This window comes from Bactrocera latifrons, unplaced genomic scaffold, assembly GCF_001853355.1.
Source record: "Bactrocera latifrons isolate USDA-ARS-PBARC rearing strain unplaced genomic scaffold, ASM185335v1 scaffold_228, whole genome shotgun sequence".
In the NCBI taxonomy this organism is placed as follows: domain Eukaryota; kingdom Metazoa; phylum Arthropoda; class Insecta; order Diptera; family Tephritidae; genus Bactrocera; species Bactrocera latifrons.
Genome location: NW_017535830.1, coordinates 253,562 through 276,839, shown reverse-complemented (window position 1 = coordinate 276,839; position 23,278 = coordinate 253,562). Strand labels below are relative to the sequence as shown.

The 23,278-nt window shown below is 36.4% G+C and overlaps 1 protein-coding gene across 1 annotated transcript in view; it reads right to left on the bottom strand.

The window, feature by feature from the left end:
• The window catches only part of LOC108968740 (GTP-binding protein Di-Ras2-like), a 59,952-nt gene that overhangs the window by 4,954 nt on the left and 31,720 nt on the right, over nt 1-23,278 (bottom strand). The window contains exon 4 of the mRNA XM_018932945.1: nt 17,706-17,869. Coding sequence (XP_018788490.1) covers nt 17,706-17,869 — 164 coding nt within the window. The remainder of the gene's footprint in view (nt 1-17,705; nt 17,870-23,278) is intronic.

The window sequence follows — 23,278 nt, the reverse complement described above, 5'->3', positions numbered from 1 at the left end:
GTTACTAGATAGAAAAATTTGTATCCCCCTTCCAACTACTTGAACACATTTTATTTTCATAGAACGCATGAGTTCATTTTGTAGAGCATTCAATTTTATATAAAATCTATGAAACGAAAGATTTTTGAAGTAGTTGGAAGCGAGATAAAAATCCTCCAATCTGATGATAAACAAGGAGAAAGGCGGCGGACCTTCCCATTACAATTAAAAGCTAAATACTTGGAGAACATTTTTAAAGGTATATATTTTTCCGAGTACCAAGAGAAAAACACTTTTTAGACCCACCTTAATATATGTATATGATATATATATGATATGCGTAATATGCTTACATACAGTGGGCGTAAGTGGTTTACATACACAAGTTATTGAAATTTTGTATTGATTTCTCCATGCTCAACGAGGCGGCATTGAAAAGTGTCAAACAAAACCGCTAATATTCGCACACACTCTATCATTTGAATGTTTTATTGAGCAGATTTGCAGACGCACCAGTAGTGGCGCTGGTAACAACTGCTTATAACATATTACGTTTCTGAGTTGATTTGAGTCTTTTATGGCAACAAAGTTGAAGTTTGCAGCCACTCACATAGTTTAATGCAAATAAGGCAATTTAGAGGCAATATACTGGAATCGGCATTTGCATGTGTAGGGTGAGAGAATATTCATGCGTCAGTACACACATATTTTCCTTTTCCTATGTATATAACGTGGATTTTTTTGAACTTTCATTAAGCAAGGGAATCTATAAACTTGAAAAAGTGATATTCTGATACAAAAATGTTCAATCTATTAAAAATATCTGTTTAATTTTTACAAAAAAAGTTTAAAAAGTTAGGCACAATTAAAGTTATATCTAAAATTAGCTGAGCATTCATACACGTGTTTTATAATATGTATTCATTTTCTGTTGCTCATACGACATGGTATACTATATGAAAACAGCAGGTTTCATCGAAGTTCAGGCTAAATAATTAAGTGAATATGAGTTATAAAACTAAAAGACAGTCACGCGCTCATGACTTTGCATGAAATACAGAGGCGAAATCTCATTTTCATCAATAATAAGAGTCACATGAGGTTCCTCAATCAAAAACTGGTAAAATTTCAATAACACACATATACTATATATATATTTTACAAAGATTTTGTGAAGTTTTCAAAGTAGCATATTTAAAGCTGGGCTATTGCAAACTCGAACGCGAAACTTATCAACACTGTATCTCCAAAAATATTACTCGGATCAACTTTAGCATTTTAGGCAATATTCTAGAGATTTTGTAAATTAATTGAGATTAATTAAGAATTAAAAACCTTCAAAAAGGCCTTAAGTATGAGACAGTAAAATGATGATGAGGAATGTTACTTTATTGTGCAAGTAAACTGGGAGCATTAGATGATAACTCTGCTCCAACAAGTCCATTTGTGCTTGTTTCTTTATTTAATAGCAAGTGGCACCTGTGGGCAAAAACTATGAAAAAAGGCGTGATCACGCTCTGTAAAATTAATGTACCTATCCTCTAAACCACTTAAGGTAAAAAAACCTATTATCGAGACAAAATCTTTGAAGCACTCCGACTGACATTGTAAAAATGGACAAAATCAAAAATTAAGCAAACTTTCTATATAACCCCCATTAAATTTTACCCTTGGGATGATATATGTAAGAGAACCTTATAGGAGCCGGGGTCCAAACAGGAATAATGAGCGTGGCACCGACCTAATTTGCTATGTCTGTGGGTTGTTTTAATAAAACTGAGGGTTTGGTTTGATTGAGACATGTATGAATCAAAAATAGAACATATTGAAAATATTGAAAATTGAGAATCTTTAGAAAAGAAAATTGACAGAGTTAAGGCTTAGTGAAAAGAGAGCGTTACATGATAGAACAACGTGTCTTCTTTATTGAACAATATTTTAAAAATAATGAAAGAAGTACAAAACACGAAAAAACATTAACTTCGGTTGCCGAAGCTAAATACTCTCGACAGGTGCATATATATATATAAAAAAAAAAAAACTTATAATGTGTCCAAAAAATAAGGTGACATTTGAATTTACACTGCGCGCATTGAAAGATTTGGAGAATTAGTTTTATTTTTTAGGTTGGTAGTACCGTCAGTCACATTTATGTCAAATTTCATGTCAAAAAAAATATTCATTAGTGTTTGAGCTGCTAAAAGTGAGTTTTTCGTTTTTTGCGATGTCGAAATTTGTTGAGCAAAGAATTTGCTTTGTATACGGAATAAATTTTCTGCTGCGGATACGTTGAGGATGGTGCAGAAAGCCTTTAGTGATGACGCTATGTCTAAAAAAATTGTTTACAAGTAGTATAGTGAGTTCCAAGCTGGCCGTGAACGTGTCGAAGACGAAGAGCGTCCAGGGCGACCAATAACCTCAACCGACGAAGCTCACGTTGCACAAATCAAAGATTTGGTGTTGAAAAATCGTCGATAAACAATTAGAGACTTTGTTGATGAAGTTGGCATATCGAAAGGCTCAGCCAATACCATTCTGAAGAATATTTTGGGCCTCAAGCGCGTCAAATTTCGACTGGTACCGAAAACTTTGAATTTTTTGGAAAAAAAAGCGTCGCGTTGAAGTGTGTGAAACGATGCTCTCCGACTACCAGGGTGTCACGAAATACATTATAACTGGCGATGAGACTTGGGACACCGTTTTTATACGATAGAGAAGATTCAAGGCGCAGCGAAGACGGAACTGAAGGCCATCCCGGAAAGTAACTAAAACCAGTGTTTCGAAGATTGAAAAATCCGTTGGCATAAGCGCATTGCATCGGGAGGGGATTACTTTGAAGGGGATGAAATTGATTTGGAACAATAAGTAAACAATTTTCAAACTAAATACAAGGTCCCCATATTTTGTGGGCACAGTTTGATCTCAACAACAGTGCCTTGAAATCCACTGTAAAAATGTTCATAAAAATTTAGATTCTAAGTGTAAGTGCGTCTCTTTGAATTGCGCTTAGCCCATTTCACAAAAGCGCATGAAAACGCAACAAGCTTTGACGTTCTTTCTTCCATCTAGTAGATATTCTATTGTATTACCAACATAAAAAGTTTATCTTTTCTTTTGAGCACCACTTTCCGCTTACTTGTTTATTTTCAATATTTCGGGAAAATTACTCGGGACAGTAAAAAGTTTTCAGCGTGACTTCTAATAATAAACGCACACACATACACGTGTATATGAATAAACCCGCAGAATACTGCGTCATATGTAGTATATATATAGTATATATGTATACTTATATGTCTTTGAGTGTAAACATAAAACGCACCCGGTGTTCGTGTTCATTCACTGTAACGTTTTTTCTCGAAATTTTTAAAATCTACTCACGTGTGTTTTGGCGGCGGCATAACTGCTTTCATCACTTCAGTTTTCTATCATACAATTTCAAAATGTATTTAAGTTCGACTTTAAGAAGTAAAATATTATTGGCCACAAGTAAGAAATGGCTAAGTTGTACAACCGAACATATTATAATCCAGCAATTCTTTTAAAAAACCTTACCCCCGCACTTATCCATCCTTTAGTTGCTTAATATAAAGTTCTACCAACATCTGAAGTTTTTAATTAATAGACGAAACGGAAATCATTATATTTAGTACATGGGAGCAAGGATAATTCGTGGACCGAAAACAAAAACACGCCAAAGCCGCTCAAAAGTCAAGGTGATGCTTATTGTTTCTTTTGATATTTGCGATTTGATGCATTATCAATTTGTTCCGTAGGGACAAAAGTTCAATAAGGAGTTCTATTTGGCCGTATTAAGACATTTGTGTGAGAACATCTGTCGAAAAACAGCCGAAATTGTGGAAGTAGAATGTATGGATTTTATACGATGATAATGACCGAATCTAAAGTCGAAACCGCAGTTAATACCATTGATTAAACACCGTACTCAGCAGATTTAGCTCCGTCTAATTGTTTCTTGAGCCCTAAACTGACCTAGACATGCGTAGTGAGATCCACATATTCAGTATCTGAATCTTTAGAATTGAAAAGTTACTATCTGCATAGTCTTACTTCGACCATCTTTAAACGCAAAATCCAATTATCATCTGATTATACATATTTTCACAGCATCGGAGTGGGCGCCAAAAAGAAATCGGAAACGGAAACTGCTAAACACCATTCTAGGCCCTTGGATCCTTAGACAGCAGTTACATCCCCTTCCTTGCGCACAGAAAGTTCCTGGAATTTACCAGAGTGCTGGATCTTTGTGGCCATATGAAAGACCAATAGACCATAAGGGAAAGGTTCAAAAATTCGATTAATTTACATTACAACAGTTTTTTCTATAAAATCGCGTATGCGGGAATTATTCTATGGATAACTCTGAACAGCTTTGTCTAAGAGACTAAGGTTCTAAATAGGACTCGGGGCAGCAATTTTTAAGGTCGAGTTTAAAACATTTTAATAATTTTAACTGATTGCATGGGTGATATGTGATATAGTTATCCGATCTGACCGATTTCGACAAATGATCCATAGAATAGTGAAAAGCACTTATGTATTAAATTTTATTCGGGTATCTCAAAAATCGACGAACGAATTTTTGTGATTCCTCAAAAACTTCGCCTTAAAAGTCTTTGCCTCCAAAGCTATTTTGGACCCATAGTATCGTGGGCAGAATGATCTGTAGAACATCATGTGGAATTGCTATAGAACTTAACAAAGCATAAAAATTTTAAATTTCGGCTAATTGTCTGGCATTTTGATTGCCCGTGATTCACTTCCACGTTGGATAAATGTAATGAGGCAACTTTGTCGCAAAAATCAACCGCAACATTGAATAATGTGAAAATAAGCAGAGGCGTGCCAATGCGCCGCAGTCAAAATTGAATATAGTCTAAAATTTGCCAAAAAAAAAGGCAAAAAACAAAAAAAATTATTAAAGAAATTTAAAAAATAACGAAAAACATCGTAAGTAAGATAAGTATAAAGGAATATATATGCTTGTAAGGAAGTGTGCGCCTGTGAAAGCGGAAAATTTATACAAACGAATGTGTGGCAACATACATACATATTATATATAGTATATGTATGTATGTACACACAGCAACAAAAAATTGAAAAATTTAAAAGAGAAAAGAGAAAAAGAAACGCCGACGGCATACTTGCGCTGACGAAGAAAAGGTACAAATAAAAACATCTGAAAAATAAAAGCATAAAAAAACAACAAAACACGTTAACTTCGGCTGCACCGAAGCTAATATAGAGTTCACAGGAGCATTTCTTTTAGTAACTATGTTTTCAGTTTGTATGGAAGYTATATGCTATAGTTAACCGATTTGCACAATTTTTTCGGATATTACATTGTTGCATCAGAAAATAATCTATACAAAATTTCGTGAACATATCTTGTCAAATGTGAAAGTTTTCCATACAATAACTTGATTCCGATCGTTCAGGTTGTATGGTGGTGATCCGATATCGGCAGTTTCGAAAAATGAGCAGCTTCTTGAAGAGAAAATGCCGTTTGCCAGATTTCAAAACGATATCTTAAAAATTGAGGGACTATGTCGTACATATACAGACAGACGGACATGGCTAAATCGACTCAGCTCAACATACTGATTATTTATATATATATACTTTATAGGGTCTGCGACGCTTCCTTCTGGGTGTTACAAACTTCGTGATAAACTTAATATACCCTTTTCAGGGTATAAAAAAGAGCAAATTACATAAATCAATAATCAAAGTATTTAGTTAGCAAAGAAAAATGATTGAAAACTCAAGAAAACTCAGATCCACAAAGCAAAACATAAAAAAGAAAAATTCCATAAATCATGAACTAGGAATTCTAAGTACCTACCCCCCTCCCCCTCCCCACCTTATCCACCAAAATAGCTTCCTTTGAATACTTACTCTCGTTCTCTTCTCTCATACTAACCAACCATACTAACTTTCGAGTGTGAGTACAACCAATTAACCAAACGATATCCTTCTGTGCAGAGCCGAGGCAGAAAGGTTGCTTGCCGCATGGTCGAAGTCGCTGCTTACTAAACCGTCCACTGTTCACTTTGATGAAAGACACGGGGCGATAAGTAAGGAGGTGTAAGGTCGAGGAGAAAATACTTGATTTCACTTCATAAAAAAATATATAATTATAACACCATAACTATCTCGATTATTTCTAGGTGATACAAATAACTGTGAGGTGAAGAAAACTGCCAAGTTAATTTATCTATTATAATATTTATATACATATAGAGGGCGGTATGACAGAATTGCCAATGGTTTGCTAATTTAAAAAAAAAACGCCGGTTACAACATGGCGCCTGCAGAAACTTCTATCAATCCTTGGCGATTTCATAGTTAAAGCAATGAAAACATTACAAATCAAAATCGGACTGTAACTGTTCAAGCAATAGATACGGCCGCAGTGTACATATCGAAAATATCGGTGCATCTGTGAGATGTGTCACTGAAATTTGGTATAAGTGTTTCTGTGACAATAATATAGGCTTGTATCATAAACGGGCTGAATCGAGTTAATGCTTCCCACCATATATACCTAATATAATGATTTCCAACCACCTGATTTAACACCGTTCAGGTTAATCGAAAGCCGTGGTATTTTAAATGAAATTAAGTAGATAAGTGTTCTTAAAAGATACCTGTATTGCCTTAAAAATACGTTAACATTATGCCAAATTCGATTTTATTGCATTTTCTGGAATAATGAATTTAAACCCTTTCGGTACTTTTTTAATATTGCCAACAAGCTTGTGGGAATTATATAACATGTGCGGTTATACCCAACTTAGACCTTTCTTACTTGTTAAATATTGTAATTTTCGAAGCCTCAGAAGTTCATTTTCCCAACCTATACACATTTACTTTACTTAATAATTGGATTTGTGTAAATCGTTTCATTAATACAAAAGTTTAATTACATAAGAATATTAATTTACTACATTAATGCTTAGTTGAGAGCACTCAGAAACAGTGTGTTTATATTCAAGTAATAAATCATTGCACTTAATAAAGCTCAATTCAGTCGCGAATCAATTTTGCACAAGCACTTAAAAATAACAGCCAATAAGTTTTTAATTAATCAATTTATGTAGGACGCAAATATTTTCAATAGGAGCGCATAAAATATGGAAGCGAAGTACTTTATTCAAATTTATTCATTACATTTACACGAGCAGATTTTGTTTAAATTTTTTCTAAATATAACAGTATATATTAACCTAAACGGTAAAGTGCACTACTGAATTGTATCTGACTTTCCAATCAATCTAAAATTTTTAGCTAGCCTGTACTAGCTATTTGAATGCATTTTACTTACTTTTCAAAGCTTTTAGATTTGAACTCAAGACCCACTCTTCTTCGAAACCAGTTTTATATATTAGGGCACTCGGTTGCTGTGGTATACATTTTATACTATTATTCATATAATAAACTATTCATAGTGAAAATTTTAAATTTTTTATTATAGTAATCCCTAGGATTGTGCTTGACGTTTAATGTTGAATATGTTCATAGAGATAAATTTCAGTGAAAAAATAAACCAATTTAAGGCTGTTTTCCCGATGTTTGGTTACCAACCTTTCTGTCCAACTTAATGGAGATGTTCGCTTAATAGAGTGTCCATTTAATAGAGCGCTCACTATTTTTTTTTATTTATGAATGTTTTTCATAATCCTATCTTCTAAGCTGGTTCGAATTGAACACAGTGTGCTAAATTTTACCAAAATCGTTTCAGTAATTTAGGCGTCCATCGCGGAAAAACAACGTGACACGTGATTTTTGTATATAAAGATATATATATACATATGACTCCTTCATGGCATTATTCCTTCAGCTTTGTATTGGCTGATTGGTGCAGCCAAATTGCAGCAACACACATTAATCAATGCAAATACTTAGCAAAGAGAGAGAGAGAGAGAGGAAGAGATCTCCACACGGTTACGGAGACTACGGGGAAGGCTAACCACGTCTACCAAGTTTGAAGATTTGATTTCATGTTTGCAACACACACCTGTCATACACACACATAGATAAGTATAGGCTTGTATGCGGGGACTCTACCGCTTATAACATACATATAAATTAAGTGCTCTTGGCCAACTCCCCATACACTTCAAATCATTCACGCATGCACACCCGCGCACATACACATATTTATATATATATATATATATATATCCAAGGTTCTGTTGATATATACATAAATATCTTTTCGTATGAACTACACTTGAATGCGAGTGGCGAGTAGGCCTTTGCCTTTGTTTTGCTGCCGTTATTTCGTTGGTCTACAGTGTGTGCCCATGTCAGTAAAGTAGACAAACAACTGGACAGACGAACAGACGAACAGACGAACGAACGGATGGACGAGCTCAGAACGGTGGACAGGCGGAAAGACATGTGCACAAAGCGTTGGTAATATTGCAAGAGCAAAGTGCAGATTAAATTGCAATGGTCACTTTAGCAAAATGCTTAAAAAACACTACAGCAATACCAAAAAATAATAAAAATTTTATTACAATAGCAATTATGTGCAATTCCCGCAGCCGCCATGTACGTATGCCAGAAAAAATTTCGCGTTTTACGTCGCTTTTCGTATCACTGTCTGTATTTTTGTTGTTTTTTAATTAATTAAATTTGAAATTTTTAACGCGGACACGTGCTTGTATTTATCCAATATACGAGGATAAATAAAAAAGATCGGTGGATAAAATAAACCACATAGTTAGGGGAGAAAGGAAATGCGCATCACCAGCGAAACTTTCAACGTCTATATAAACGGATTAACGCCGGATGATGTTGGGGGGTCCGGGTTGTATTGTGCGGAGTTAGATATCAGGTACCCTTCGAACTGCCGCAATACTGCAATAAGTATATTCCAGGCAAGAAAGGACACAAAGGACATCGATTTATATGCCGATAGCTAAGCGAAATTATTAACGCCGTAATCACACATTGCATTGCGTCAGAGATTGTCCTTAAAAGTAGGAGCAAAGTTGTCACATTTGAGACGACAAGCAATCTGAAGAAATTCAAAAGCAGACAATTGTTCTACAAAAAGCACGGTGGAATCATCGGTACATATTTCTTCAAAAAATGATGCCGATAAGAAAGCGACCGTTATCGCGTATTTGATTTAAACATTAAAAAGCGATAATCTTCAAAAAGTAAATGCAAAAGAATATTCTTTCGTATAATATTAAACATCCTCTATTATATTTGAAGGTTCTGTGTTTTCTCCAAGTAAACTTTTGGTAAAAATTCGACCAAAATCGTACTTTTTTGTTTGCAACTATACCAAAAACTAATTGTTTTTTCAAATTCTTTTATTAATCACTCCTTATACTCATTTGAACAATTTACAAAATCTTACACAATTTTTTTTTTTCATATGGTCAAAAGTTGCATACATTAATTCTTCTCAAAACTGCTTAACACACTGTCCGTAAGTAGCATTTGACCACATTACTATACAACAGGTTACTCATTCGCTCCCCCATCTAAAGTACACAATGCAGTTTGACGTGGCGTATAAGTAACCTATTGAAATGAGAATATAGAACATATTAATATCCATATTAGTATTAGCGATCAGATTTAGCATTATACATTCGAGTTTATTTTTTATTACATACGTGTTTTTTTTTTGTTTTTTTTTTATTTGATTTTTAAGAATTCCTTTCAAAGGGACCAGTATGATAAATCGCTTTCATTGGTTCACATGACTGTGGATGCATTGGCTGATCTTCACATACAATCCGTGACACTTTTATTTCCTTCTTAATTAAATTTTGCCATCTCATTTAACAATTTATAATTTGATTTGAGCGCTAGCCAATAAGTCGATTTTATGTCGGTACAAGCCCGCGATTGCTTGGTCAGTAGTGCGCTATCTTCGACAAATCATTTCAAAATGTATCAGCAAATCAGACAGCGAGCGAGTGAGTGAGCGTGTTGCCTTTGCTTTAAGTTCTTAATTAAAAGTATTGAGTGGTAAGCATATTAAACAAAGTTAGGAGGTAAAGCAGCGAGACAAGCCAACCCCCTCAAGTAAAGTAAAGCATAAGTTGTATACAATAGAGAGCAATTGCGATAAAGTGAGATAATAGTAGCTAAATGAGTTAAGTTATAAGAAAATGTTATTTTGTTCGTAAATATTTATTATGTATGTGCATATATGCATCCAGAAGTTGCTTTGCTTTTAAGTGGCTCACCTTAAAAAAAAAAAAAAAGATATAGCACAATTAAAGAAAAATTATTGGCAAACTTATTTTTATTTGGAAGCTCTGTTTGACTGCGAAAAACGTCATATGTTGAGAATCAAAATTTCACAGCAAGATATCATCTCAGTTTGGTCTAATTTGTTAAAATTTCTCTCTAATAATTTTTCTTCGATTTGATTACTTTTTAAGCCACAGGCTGGCTTTAAATGAACAGTTCAATAAATCTGATTTGATTTGTTTAAATTTTGTAAAATACATGAATAATCGGATAGGAACATGTTCTGGGTAATTTTGAGGAATACTGATAAGCTAAGAATTCTTAATCGAGAAGAAATTCAGGCTCGTTTACGTATATCTGCTCGATCTAATAGTTATAGGAATCATCAATGGTAAGTTATTCTCGACATTCACTCATCACTTGAGTTTAGCAGAGCACCACATAATGTTACTTGAGAACATTGTACAAAACAAGCTCCCTCCAGAGTGGAAACGTAGACAGTGAACTAAGCGATCGGCAATCATCAGTACTGTTTCAAGGTAAAAAGAACTCCAAATTGAGAGAAATTAAACAGGGGGTGCCGCGTTACTACTTAATTTCTAGATTTCGAAACTCTCTCTGATGGTTGCTCGAAATTGACGACGCCCAATAAAACCGTCGACGTGTGTTCAAAAGTAAACGGCTATCTCTCCAATCTTTCTCGCATCTTGTCTGCAAGGCGCCTAACACCCTCCACTAAAAAGTCCACAGCTTTTTCGCAGGAATCTTCTCTATAGTCGTCTACTTGAAGCGAAGCCGCCTTATAGGAACATCCAGAGGTCTTTTCTTGACTACATCGACGACATTGAACAGTGCGCCGATCAGACATCGAAAGTAGCTTACTTCAGATACTCACTGACCACCATTCACATTGGGGCCATTAATACTGACTCCCTCACAACGAATGGTGTACTTGGTGTCAAAGCACCACACAATGCACAGGAAAAGCTCGTGCTATCGTTTGAATCTATGTGACCCTTGCGCAACTTCGGTTTGTTTACTGTAGCAGGTTTAACTCCTCCTTATCCTGAATCAAATCCGACATACCCAATATATGAGAAGCATACAACTTATGCCCTAGGTCTACCGGAAACTGGAAAAATGAAGAAGTTGTAAAGAGAAAACTCATTGGAGAAGAAAACAAAATAAATGATTGAATAAATATATTAAAGAAAAAAATTCCTAAACAATTTCAAGAAGGAGTCATATTTTTAATGAGTTGATGGCGTACAAGTATCATTTTAAAACCAATTCATTTAGGTAAATTAGCAAATGTTCTAAAACAATGTTTATATTTCAACTAAAACCAGCCAATTAAATTAATTATATATAAAAATGTGTTCTTTTAGAAACCATTTTTAGTTTATTAAATGAACCGCTGATACTTGCAATTTGAATATTTTCGTTTCGTTGAATATTTGCTTAGAAATTTAAAATATAATATAAAAAAATATCGCTTTTGGCATGTCTGTATGGCGCACTTTGTGGCAAGCAATTTCCTGCGACAAATTACTGCTAGCAAGAAATTAAAGGCAATATGTCGCAACCGAATTGCGGTGGCGCTACCCGCGGTTACCTTATTTAACTGCTGGATAATTGGATATTTGAATGTATAAATACGATGACAGCTGGTGATGACAGTGATTTTAAATCATAACTAAAGTTGATGGGTTATTAATTGTAGAATGTAGGGTAAAATTGGGAAAAAGTTACTAAAGTCTGACAAATGCTTAAGTAGAAAAGGATATCTCGTAAAATAAAATAGTTTTCTTTATAAGAAATAAATTTGGATTGTTCAGTTTGTTTGACAGCTATAGGCTAGAATGGTGATTTCAGCGGCTAACACAAACGAGCAACCTTTTGGAGAGAAAAGGACGTGAACATAGTTTGTGATCAATATTTCGAAAACTGAGGGAATAGTTCGTATACATACAGATGGTCGAACAGAAAGATGGAGCTAGTTAACTCGATCTAGCTCTTCAAGTTGATCATTTATTACTCATATTATAAGATCTTTCACGTTTTCTTTTGGGTTCTACAAACTTCGTGTTAACTTAATAGTATTTCTTGGTGATTTACATTTCTGAGAGACTCTTAGCATGCCAAACGTTTGAAGAAATCTTAGTAAATAAATGAGAGAGGATTTTATATTAGTTTTTTCGGACAATCCATCACCAACCAAGCCTATTAATAAGACAAGTTTCAGTAAAATGCTTTGTCAATGATTCGCTTCACAATCCTCGAATCTTCCATTATGTTTATAAAAATATTGGAACCAGCAGATGTGTGCCTTGTCTTTCAAAGCATATGGGCCCTTCATGATTTTATCGACGAATACTGAAAACTGACCAAAAAAGTAGCGATTAATGGATAGCAGATACACATGAAGGCATTGCCAGTAGATTGGGTTGCTAAGATATTTATTTGGTGGACATCAGTATGTCTACTTGATAATAATGTTACTACAACTATTTATATTGACCGGGTTATTAATGCCGCTAATATATGTAGATGGGTAATAACATCTAATAGCCTCACTAAATGTAAGTAAATGTCAAGTACTGAACCAAAAGTTTAGGAATAGCCTAAAGAAAAGCGAAATATGCTCTAACTGCCGCTGATTTAGAATTTCTGGACCGAATATTGGTGTTGACGCCTAAAACTGACATGGATCAGCCACTGTGCTTCACAGAGTAATTATAAACTCTAACTTTCAAGTAATGCTGGTTACTACATTCGAAACTCGAAGTTGTAAGTTGAAAATGGTCACAAACTGATATAATCTTAAGATGTCTTAACGAATGGGTTTAGAGAATATTTTGAGACGAATGATGCGATCGCTTGTCAAGGCCTGGATGGTGAAAACCTCTACCAAAATAAGATTTTTTTTTAAATACAAGGCAACCCGAAGAGGTCTATAAAATGTGGTTCATTTGGTCTTGTGGGAAATTTTTACAAATAATACTAATTCATACCCACGAAATTTAAGAGCAATATACTGCCGACTATAAAGAAGTTCGTATAACAATAAACGCTCTGAAGAACAACAAAGTGGCGGGATCCGATGGATTGCTAGCCGAGCTATTCAAACATGGCGGCGAAGAACTGATAAGGAGCATGCATCAGCTTCTTTGTAAAATATGGTCGGACGAAAGCAGGCCCAAAGATTGGAACTTAAGGGTGCTGTGCCAAGTTCACAAAAAGTGAGCCCCACAATCTGCGCCAACTACCGTGGTATAAGCCTCCTGAATATCGCATATACGGTCCAATCGAACGTATTGTGTGAAAGATTAAAGCCCACCCTCAACAAACTGATTGGACCTTATCAGTATGGCCTTAGAATTGGAGATTCAATAACTGGATCGACACCCACCACCTCCTTTTCGTTATCATGGCACTATGTCTGAATTCATACACTAACGTGGAGCAATATCAAAAGCACCATCACGCTCGTGCCATTTCTTTAATTTATTTCTGGAGAAAATAATTTCATCAGCAGAGCTGAACAGAGAAGTTACAATCTTCTATAAGAGTGTCAGCCTCGAAATAAATCGTGGAATCACTTTTGCCAACAGGTACTACTTCGGACTGAGTTAGCAATTGAGGAATAAAGCCGAAACTCTCTAAGTCTGAAGATTTATGGTACGTATTGACAACGGCGAATATCGCAGTCGATGGAACGATGAGCTGCACGAGATATACGTCCACATTGGCATAGTTCATCCGAAAGGGTAAAAACACTCTAGTTCTGAGAGTATTTGACGCAGTACCCGCCGCGAGAAGCAGAGGAAAAGGAAGACCTCCACTCCATTACAGAGATCAGGTGAAGAAGGATCTGGTTACACTTGCAATCTCTAATTGGCGCCAAACAGCGAAAAGGAAGAACGACTGGCTGGGTGTCAACTAAGCGATCTCTACACCAATAGAGAAGAAGAAAAAGTCTATTGCCATTTGAGAAGAGCAGATTTGCATTTTAATTCAGATTTATAAAGCCGTCCTTGTACATATACATACGGAAGCAACGACGCGAGGCAAAATGCGGTGAAATATGGAACCTCAGAGTGCAGCGTAGTGCAAAAGGTGAACAAGTGCTAAACCATGACCATGACAGTAAAAAGAGCAAATTGAACTCCTGTGGCAGCTGCAACTCCTATGGCAACCTTTGTAGCAGTTGCTACGGCACGCACCTATTTATGCTGCAACCCTCGGTGCTATAACCGTTATTGAGGGTGCTGTTGCTGCAATTGAGTTTGTGAGCCAACTCTGCAGACGCTCTGACAATCACAAAATATAAAAACAAAAATTAAAGAGTAAAGGGAAAGAGGAAGAAAACAAAAGCGCGAAAATTGAAACGAACACCAGAGAGGAACGCAGCGAACGGAGGCTACGGGGCAGCTTGTGGCGTTGTGACAGAAGCGAATGGTTTACCAAAGACGCTGTAAAGGGTTGTGTTGCACCGGCCGGTTGGTGCCTGCTGGAGCGTGGCTAAGAGCTTCGAATTGTTCATATGAATAAAGATGAAAACATCATGTAAATGCTTGTAATTTTTTCTTCACATGCAGTGTTGTGAAGGGCGAACATACATTGGTGTTATGTAAGAGAATGGAATTAATTGCTGGGAATCAAATGTTTGTAGTTATGATAACTTAATCATGCCCTAGCCTTCAAATATCAGACAAGGCTTTGTGTCACTTTTTTCTATACCCGAAAATAAATTGAATCTTAAAGGGCCGTCTTTTTACAAGATAAATGAAAATCGCTTGAAGTCGTGGGAGTGAAACTGCTTCTGAGCCGGATCGTGTGCCATCGAACGGAACAAATAACAATCCAATGGTGCAATATCTGGGCAATATGATGGCTGGGGTAGGTCTTTAAGCCTTGGCGAGTATATTTCAACGGATTTGGCAACGTGACTCGTGCCACTACTGGTATTGATAAGGAAATCAGCGGACTGAAAAAAGAAAACCAACACTCTTGGCAAAAAATCGGAATGTTCGTACATAAAAAACATATGACACATAAAACATCTCATTGATAAATACCACACTATCACTCTACTAAATAAGTTTTTTTACAGACTAGAATATCAATCGATTACAATGCATAATTTTAAACATAAAAATCATAAATAACTGTTTATTCGATGGAGATGAGCAGAGCTGCAGCAACACGTGCTGAAATTATAGACCGATTTTCAAAGAAGAAAAAGTAAATGCTTAAAAATACAATGAGATTTATTGCTTTTAACAAGTTGGGGCATCATTAGTCAATTTCTGCAAAAGAAAATTTCTGGACGTATGTGGTCAAAAGGCGATTTTGACTCTCTAATTTTCACTATCGCAGGAACCTTTAATAAGAATAATTTGAAAACCAAAATTAACGCCAGCAATTTCGAAATATCGCAGAGCTAAAGCCAAACATTATATGTTTTGTGTAATACAACCGTATTCCTATATCCCTCGAATGCTCAAAAAACAACTGAAATACGATTCAAAATGAGTTGCAGGAGAGGAAAAAAGTGTGTTGTAAAAAGTCCCTGAAAAATATTTAATATAAAAATATTTAATAAGATAAATATTTTGTTATGTTATGTAATGTTAACACAACGAAATAATAGATGTCACGACTGTACTGTATCTGCGAAAAACATAGCACAATGTGTAGATAAAGTCATGGTTAAGTGGGAGCCCAATACAATCAATTTCAGTTTGGTGAGCAAGAAAAATCACACTAAGCTAAATCTGGTGATACGGTGGTTGATCGATGGTGTTTTTGGCTTCAAATTCGGTCACAATCGTGGCTCGATGTGATAGTGAATTATCATTTTGTAAAATCCATGTTCATAAAGTCCATTGTTCTTCCACAATTCCGACCATTTTCCATGGACGTTCTCACGAAAACGACTCAATACGGCCAATAGAACTCTGTCGCTTCAGTATATATTCACCAAACCACCAATAACGAAAAAAATGAGCATGGTTTTGATTTTTAAATAGCTTTAGTGTGGTTTTTTTTTTGGTTTTTGGCTCGTTTCTTCTATTCCGACGATTGTAGACTTGTTTGCATGTAAAACTCATAAATCCAAAAAGAGATGTTTAAAATACACTATTTGATAAAAAAAAAATCAGCTTTTTCGGGACGAGTCAAGCAAGAACGCATACGCAAAATACCCGCCAGAATCATTCGAATATACTAGCGAGAGATGTCGAGCTCTTTTGCCATCTCTTTAATACTTACATGACGATTTCCAAGCACCATATTCTTCACTTTCTTAATATTTTCATTAGGAAGGTCATTCGAAGGTCGTTTAGAACGAGGCGTTCAAAGATTTCACCAATTCCATTAGAAATACAAAATTGGAGACAAAGTCTTTGCTCGATATTTTTATCAGTTGTAAAAATCGCAGCGCACCGACTTAAGCAGGTGGTGTAAACAAGCTGGTCGACAGATCGTGCTCATATTTAGCATAGCAATTAAGGACAGTCCTACTAACTTTTCAAAATATAATTTACCCAGGGAATTTAATTACAATTTCCGCGTGCTTTTTTGTCACAATTAATATGGAAATCAGAAGAAGTATTGGTACGACCGTATCCAGTTTAGTCACAAAGCTGCACTGCTACTAGGAAGAGATTCACTCTGAATTTGTATGTGCTATATAGCATAGAAGTTCAAGATTCGCTATTTGCCAAATAGCCATAGAAAATATTGATCTGATTTTAGCTATTTTTGACACAACGGTACATTTATATGAGCAACAGGCTCAACTCAAATTATTGATATATTTTGTATTTGCACTCAAAATCCTAAAGAGGATACCGCAACTACCTCACAGACCTCTTACCACATCAGTCTCCAATTTTTTTCTTCAACTTTGTAGTGTAGTGTTATTGGTGCTTGTCGAAATTTAATTTCATTATTTAATTAAGATATATATACTTATATAAAATCTATTGAGTTGGATGCCTTCGGTGGGATCAATAAAAAAATTGTTTATTTGAAAGAGTGGTGTGAATTTAATTTACTTTTCGGTTTAAAAGTTCGCTGTAAACGCTTTTAGAAACGCCAAAGCAGCAAAAGTGAAATAAAATCAGCAATTGGAAGGCACGACATAAGGCAGAAGAGGGTAAAAAAACCGCCTACATATTATCACACGGTGATCGTTGTAAGACAACACGCTGAGCGTAAGAGGAAGTATAATTTACTTAAAGAATGAGGCCGTCTAGGTCACCGAACAAGCGTCGAATGCGTGCCACTTGCACTTGAATTTCATTTTACTAAGCTTCGCTTAATTTTCATTTTGTGTCTTTTGCAGTCTTTTTCTTTTTCCATTACAACTAATACTCGTATCTCTTCTGGTAGCGTACGACTGTCTTTGCTAAGCACACTCAGTTTGCTATGTGTGCTGTATAAATTTGGCTATGAGTGAAAGTACTTACTTCTACTTGACGATGCGCTAACATATGCCGAAGAGCGTCGCTTCAGTCCACTTGTGCCGTCATTATTGCTCCCGACGGGCAGAAATCGCGATAGTGAGAGCAACGTTTTGAAGAGGTCAGTCACGTTTTGATCCTCCTTGGCGGAGCACTCCAGCACTTTCGCTCTGTAAGTGAGAAAGTAATGTAACTGAATTAAATTGGAGGGCTCAAGGAGACAAAAAGTGAGTGTACAAAAACAATTGAATTTTTTTATAGTTGATAGTCGTAGTAAATAAGTAATGAAAGTGAAAATATGTTGATTTAATCGAAAAAAAAGTTAACAACTGTAAAAAAAACTCCTTTCGAAAACTTGATTTTAATCGTTCACTTTGTATGGCAGTTATATGCTATAGACATCCGATCGGAACAATTTCGATGGTTTATTGGACCAGAGGAATTACGTATTTTTTGGTAGACTAGGTTTTTGGAAACCATAGTCTGTTACTGATCTGTGGGATCATATTGTAATAGTTTTTCCTGACGTTACAAGCCGGTGGACTACTTAAATGAAATATAAGCTCAAAATTTAAAGGCATTTTTGATAGAAAGCAGCACCTAATAAAAGCACTGAATAATCGCACACATCTTCACTTTCGCACATTTACATTTATCGACAACAATCTTGCGCGCTACGCTCGGCTTTTTAACCAAAATCATCCGGATACTGTTTCGTCCGCTCGCCGTGGATTTCAATCGTACATACGCACGTAGCGAGTACATTTGAATTTTTTTTTCGAAATTACTTTTGTAAATTAAAATTAACTTATGTAAAATAAAAAAAACGAGCATTTTTTCTTGCCTCCGCTTTAACATTTAGGTTGCATGCTTATTTCCCCCACTGTTGGATGCCACTAGTCGTAATAACTTAATATATTCCCATACACAAACAAATCAATGCTGCCAAGTTTTACCACTTCATCGCTCTCTCGCACTTGTTTCGATAAGTTCCTCAAAAATTTTCAGTAATTACATTTCATGTAAGATTGCCACTCACTAATTGGTGCCAGCAGTCTTTGCTCTAGCTCGTGCCACTTACGTATATGTATGTACTAGCATTGAAACTGATTTAAGTACTTAAGTGCCTGCTTAATGCTGTTCGCAACTAACTGTTTCAGCTTGCTAAATAGGCGACTTGCAGCCACTTCAGCCAGTGAATAACATCGAAATAGGTAGGCATTAACCTGAAGCATCTGTAAGTATACACATACGATATGTACATACATATAAAATACAAAAGCCGTAATTGAGTAGATTGACCGAAAGTTACGTATATAAAGTCGTGTCAAGTTTAGAGTGTACACGAAGACCACCCGACCGTGGAGAGTGGATTTGGCGTCGTTCGCAGCAATTCGAACTGGCGTATAGAACGACTTGGCGTATTTTATGTCGAGATCTTAAGACCATTTAATGCCTGAAATCAGAGCTCGTGATCTCGACAACATTTGGATTCAACAAGACGGCGGCACTTCCCACACAACGCACCAATCAATGGATTTATTGTCAGAACACTTTAGTGAGCAATATTTTCACGTTTCGAGCCGGTCGATTGGCCACCAAGGTCGTTTAAAGTCACACCGTTTTTCTTTAACAAAGTGGGGTATCATGAAATGGATCTCCCTTTGTATCGAAATATCAGATTTTTAATGGGATATTCTTTCATTTTTGTGTAGCAGCAATTTAAAAACAAAAAATAGTTTATGCATGTATATGGAATGCAAAGAAGCAATATTAGTTAATCGATGGCTGAATAAAATTAGTGAACTGAATTGTGGAGCCTTTTCGGTCGCTTTCAGTGAAACGATATCGGTAGAAAACAATGTATGAGAACTTTTTGAACAAGAAACGAAGATCTCATAGTAAACTTCGGGTATAAATGGATATTTCAATCTTCCATACGAGCTTAAGGATAACGGAGTTTGGTGAGGAAGAGAGTCAGTTATAATATAGAAATAGGTTACATTTAGCTTTAAGAAAAATGCCATCTCCGAGCTGTCTGCCTTTAAACTATATTTTGAAAATTCTTGTGATATCTCATCCAAACCGATTACGATGATTATGTTGAATGTATATGTGGATCATGGAAATGTTTTTGCTTTGGTGTAAGCATTTAAAAAAAGAACATTTCTGTTCCTCTGTCTCAATATTATTGATATGACTCTAAACGGTCTGCACTCGTATTTAAGACGACATAACTTCTACGACTACTGTGTGAAACATATTGCTACTTTATTCGAAAACTTTCCTCGAAACAAAGCCGAACATTTTGAATATTTACCCATTTGCCGAACTTTAAAGTTTCAGCAGCCGTCAATATGAACTTAGCATTTGAAAATTTGATTATTTGTTTGCGTGGAACTGACATGCATTTTATTTTTGGCATGAAAATATTCGCCTGTACTGGTAGTACGGCTGCAATTTTTTTACGAGTTCGAAAAAGCTAGGTGCACCGTCGACGGAACAACACACATACATGCAAAGAAATAATTACATAAAAGGTCATTTGAAAAGTCACCGGTCTTACATAAAGATGGCGCTACAAGAATTAAATCCATATGACTTTGAGCTAGCCCTAACTTTCAAAAGAGGCGAAGAAAAAATTTGGTTTGGCGTGGTGGAGCACCGCAGGCGGTGCACGAAGTGAACGTTCAAAGAAAAATAATTTTGAACGACCGTAAAGTGAAGTTGTTGCAGACAGCAGGCACTCTACAGATATCAGCTGAAAAGAGTATATCATTGACGAATAACTATTTGGGCATGAGAAAGCTCTGTGTATGGCGCAAATACCGCCCGAACTCACTTTTGAAAAAAAAAAAATTACGAGTTGATGATTTGAAGCAGTGCTTGGGGACTTTCCAGCGCAATAAACACCAGTTTTCCATCGATATGTGATAATGGATAAAACATGACTCCATCATTTCATTTCGAAGTTCAATCAACAGTCATCCGAGTGGACTGCACACGATGAACCTCAAAAGAATGCTCATTGGGAAGAATTTTTGGTCGAATAAAGAGATGATCGCGGAAACTTAGGTGTATTTTGAAGTATAAAGAACAAAGCGTACTACAAAAATGGTATCAAGAAATTGGAAGGTCTTCCTACATGGAGTAGTCCTTGAAGGAGAATTCACTATGTCTGTCGAATAAAGAATAAGCGAATTTTCCACAAAAAATTAATATTATCATGGCAGGTCGGGGACTTTCCAATTGAAATGTTATGGGCTCTGGACTCTAGAAAATATGTGTGCGTTATATGTTTGTTGGTGGCGTAAAATTCCTGTCAACTATGTAGAAAACCTACAAAGTTACTAACAACGGCAATGCTTCCCATACGACGCGTTGTAGCAGCAACGCTACGTTCAGCATTGCGTCGTAAAGTTGTTGCTACAAAGTTGCTGCTATGTTGCCGGCGTTATTTGCCGCGCTGATCGATGCAGGAGTGGACTTTGAAACTTTCGGTTGGCTGCAGGCGCTTGCGGTTGTTGCTGACCTCACACGCAATTGTGGCTATGCAGCAAGGAAATGTTTGCAAATGCTCTATGTGTGCATGTGTGCGTCACAGTGGGTGTGGTGTCTACTTGCACAGCATTCAACAGCTGTCCAACTGGTTGAGAAACTTTAAGTGAGCATCAAATTTGTATTTCCACTCGCCTGCGCTCGTTCGCAGCGAAAGCTCGATAAAGCGCGCAGTGGCGTAGAATTGAAAACATATGGAATAAGGCTGGGTGTACAAAGTAGATTATGCTTTCGCACACAACTATGAATTGGCCATATGTTTACGTTAAATATTTGTGCCAGACAGACTGGACATCTCTTCGCAGCAGAACAAAGGTGAGTAGTTAACTGTGAGTGAACTGCGAGCTACGTGGAATGAAGTCTGAGTCATTTAAAATTCCATAAATATTAGGTGATTTTAATCCCAATTTTTCATACCTATTTACCAAATCCCAATAGTCTGTTGGAAGCGGCTTGTTTTATGTTAAATCATCGAATCTTCGAATGGTAGGTGCCATTCCCCAACAAGACCGTGGAATCTGGTGAAGGCTATATTTTTTAAAAAATGATATCTATAGTTCAAGAGAAACCCGACGCCAACATAGCAAGCAAGATTTAGGAACAAAAGCAATTACACTGTGAGTTGATTATCGACGTCCGACAACTCACAAAAATAGATCGGGCTGTCAGATCGATTATCTCCTTGCTACTAGAGGGGATCTCTGCTACCTCTTGAAACCATATTCTTCTTCTACTTTACTGGCGTAAACTTCGCTTACGCGGTTATAGCCCAGTTAACAACAACGCGCTAGTCATTTCTCCTTTTTGAAATGTGGCTCCAATTGGATTTAGCAAGCCAGGTCCTTACTTGGTCCTTCGAACTGAGTGGAGGTCTTCCTCATCCTCTACTTCGCCCGTCGGGTACTGCTTTGAAATCTTTCTGAGCTGGACGGTTTTCGCCCATTCGGACGACGTGACTTAGCCAGCGTAATGGCTGTCTCTTAATTCGCTGAACTATGTCAATGACGTCATATATCTCATACAGCTCATAGTTCCATCGAGTGCGGTATTCGTCATCTCTAATGGGCAAAATACCATAAATCTTCTTCCGCTGAACCTTTCTCTCGCAAACTCGTAAGTTCGACTCATCAAATGTTGGCATCGTCCATGCCTCTGCAACATATAGCAGGACGGAAATTATGAGTGACTTATAGAGTTTGGTTTTTGTTCGTCGACAGAGGTCTTTACTTCTCAATTACCTACTCAGTCCGAAGTCGAACCATATTAAACTTTACACATTTCTGCATATGTCAGAGAGTAAGCTGCTTCCTCTCAATACTCTCTCTCACCCCTAACTGTTCGTTTAACGACAGCTAAATAGTCTGTGTGCCCGACCATCTTTGCTTAATATAAATAGAGTAAGGACAGCTGATACAAGTAGTTTTTTTAACTGTAACCCAAAGAGAAATATATATCTGAGGTCAGAGTGTTGCGATACAGAATAATTCGGAAATGGATCTATCCGACAGATCTTACCTAAAGACAATGTATTGTCAAGCTCCGAAAGAAGGTTTTCAGGTTCAACAGATTCAGTAATGTTCATTATTTGCCGTACGGCCGAGCCTTTATATAAACGCCCTCTAAACACTGGGGATATGTTTCTTCGGGTCGTCTGTTTAACATGTTTTGTAATTTTTGTGAAATCGAAATTATTTGAAATCGGATATGAGAATGTTACTCTCCCACTCAAACAAAGTTCTCTTATTTAATTCATGAAAAGAGAACATGACGAGTCTTTATTCAAGCTCAGTAAACGGTATAATAATAGCTTACGCATTCGGTTAGAATGAGTAAAAGTGTAAAATATTCTCAAAGCTTTGCAAATTCTTGGAAAAGGGCTTGCTAATTTTATGAACATTAGTGGCTATCTGTAGTACTAGATTCCAACATAAGAAGATACATCAAGCTACCTGGCTGTCTCCGGATCGAAAAACCACCAACCAGATCGATCATGTTGTGATAGACGGAAGACACGTCTCCAG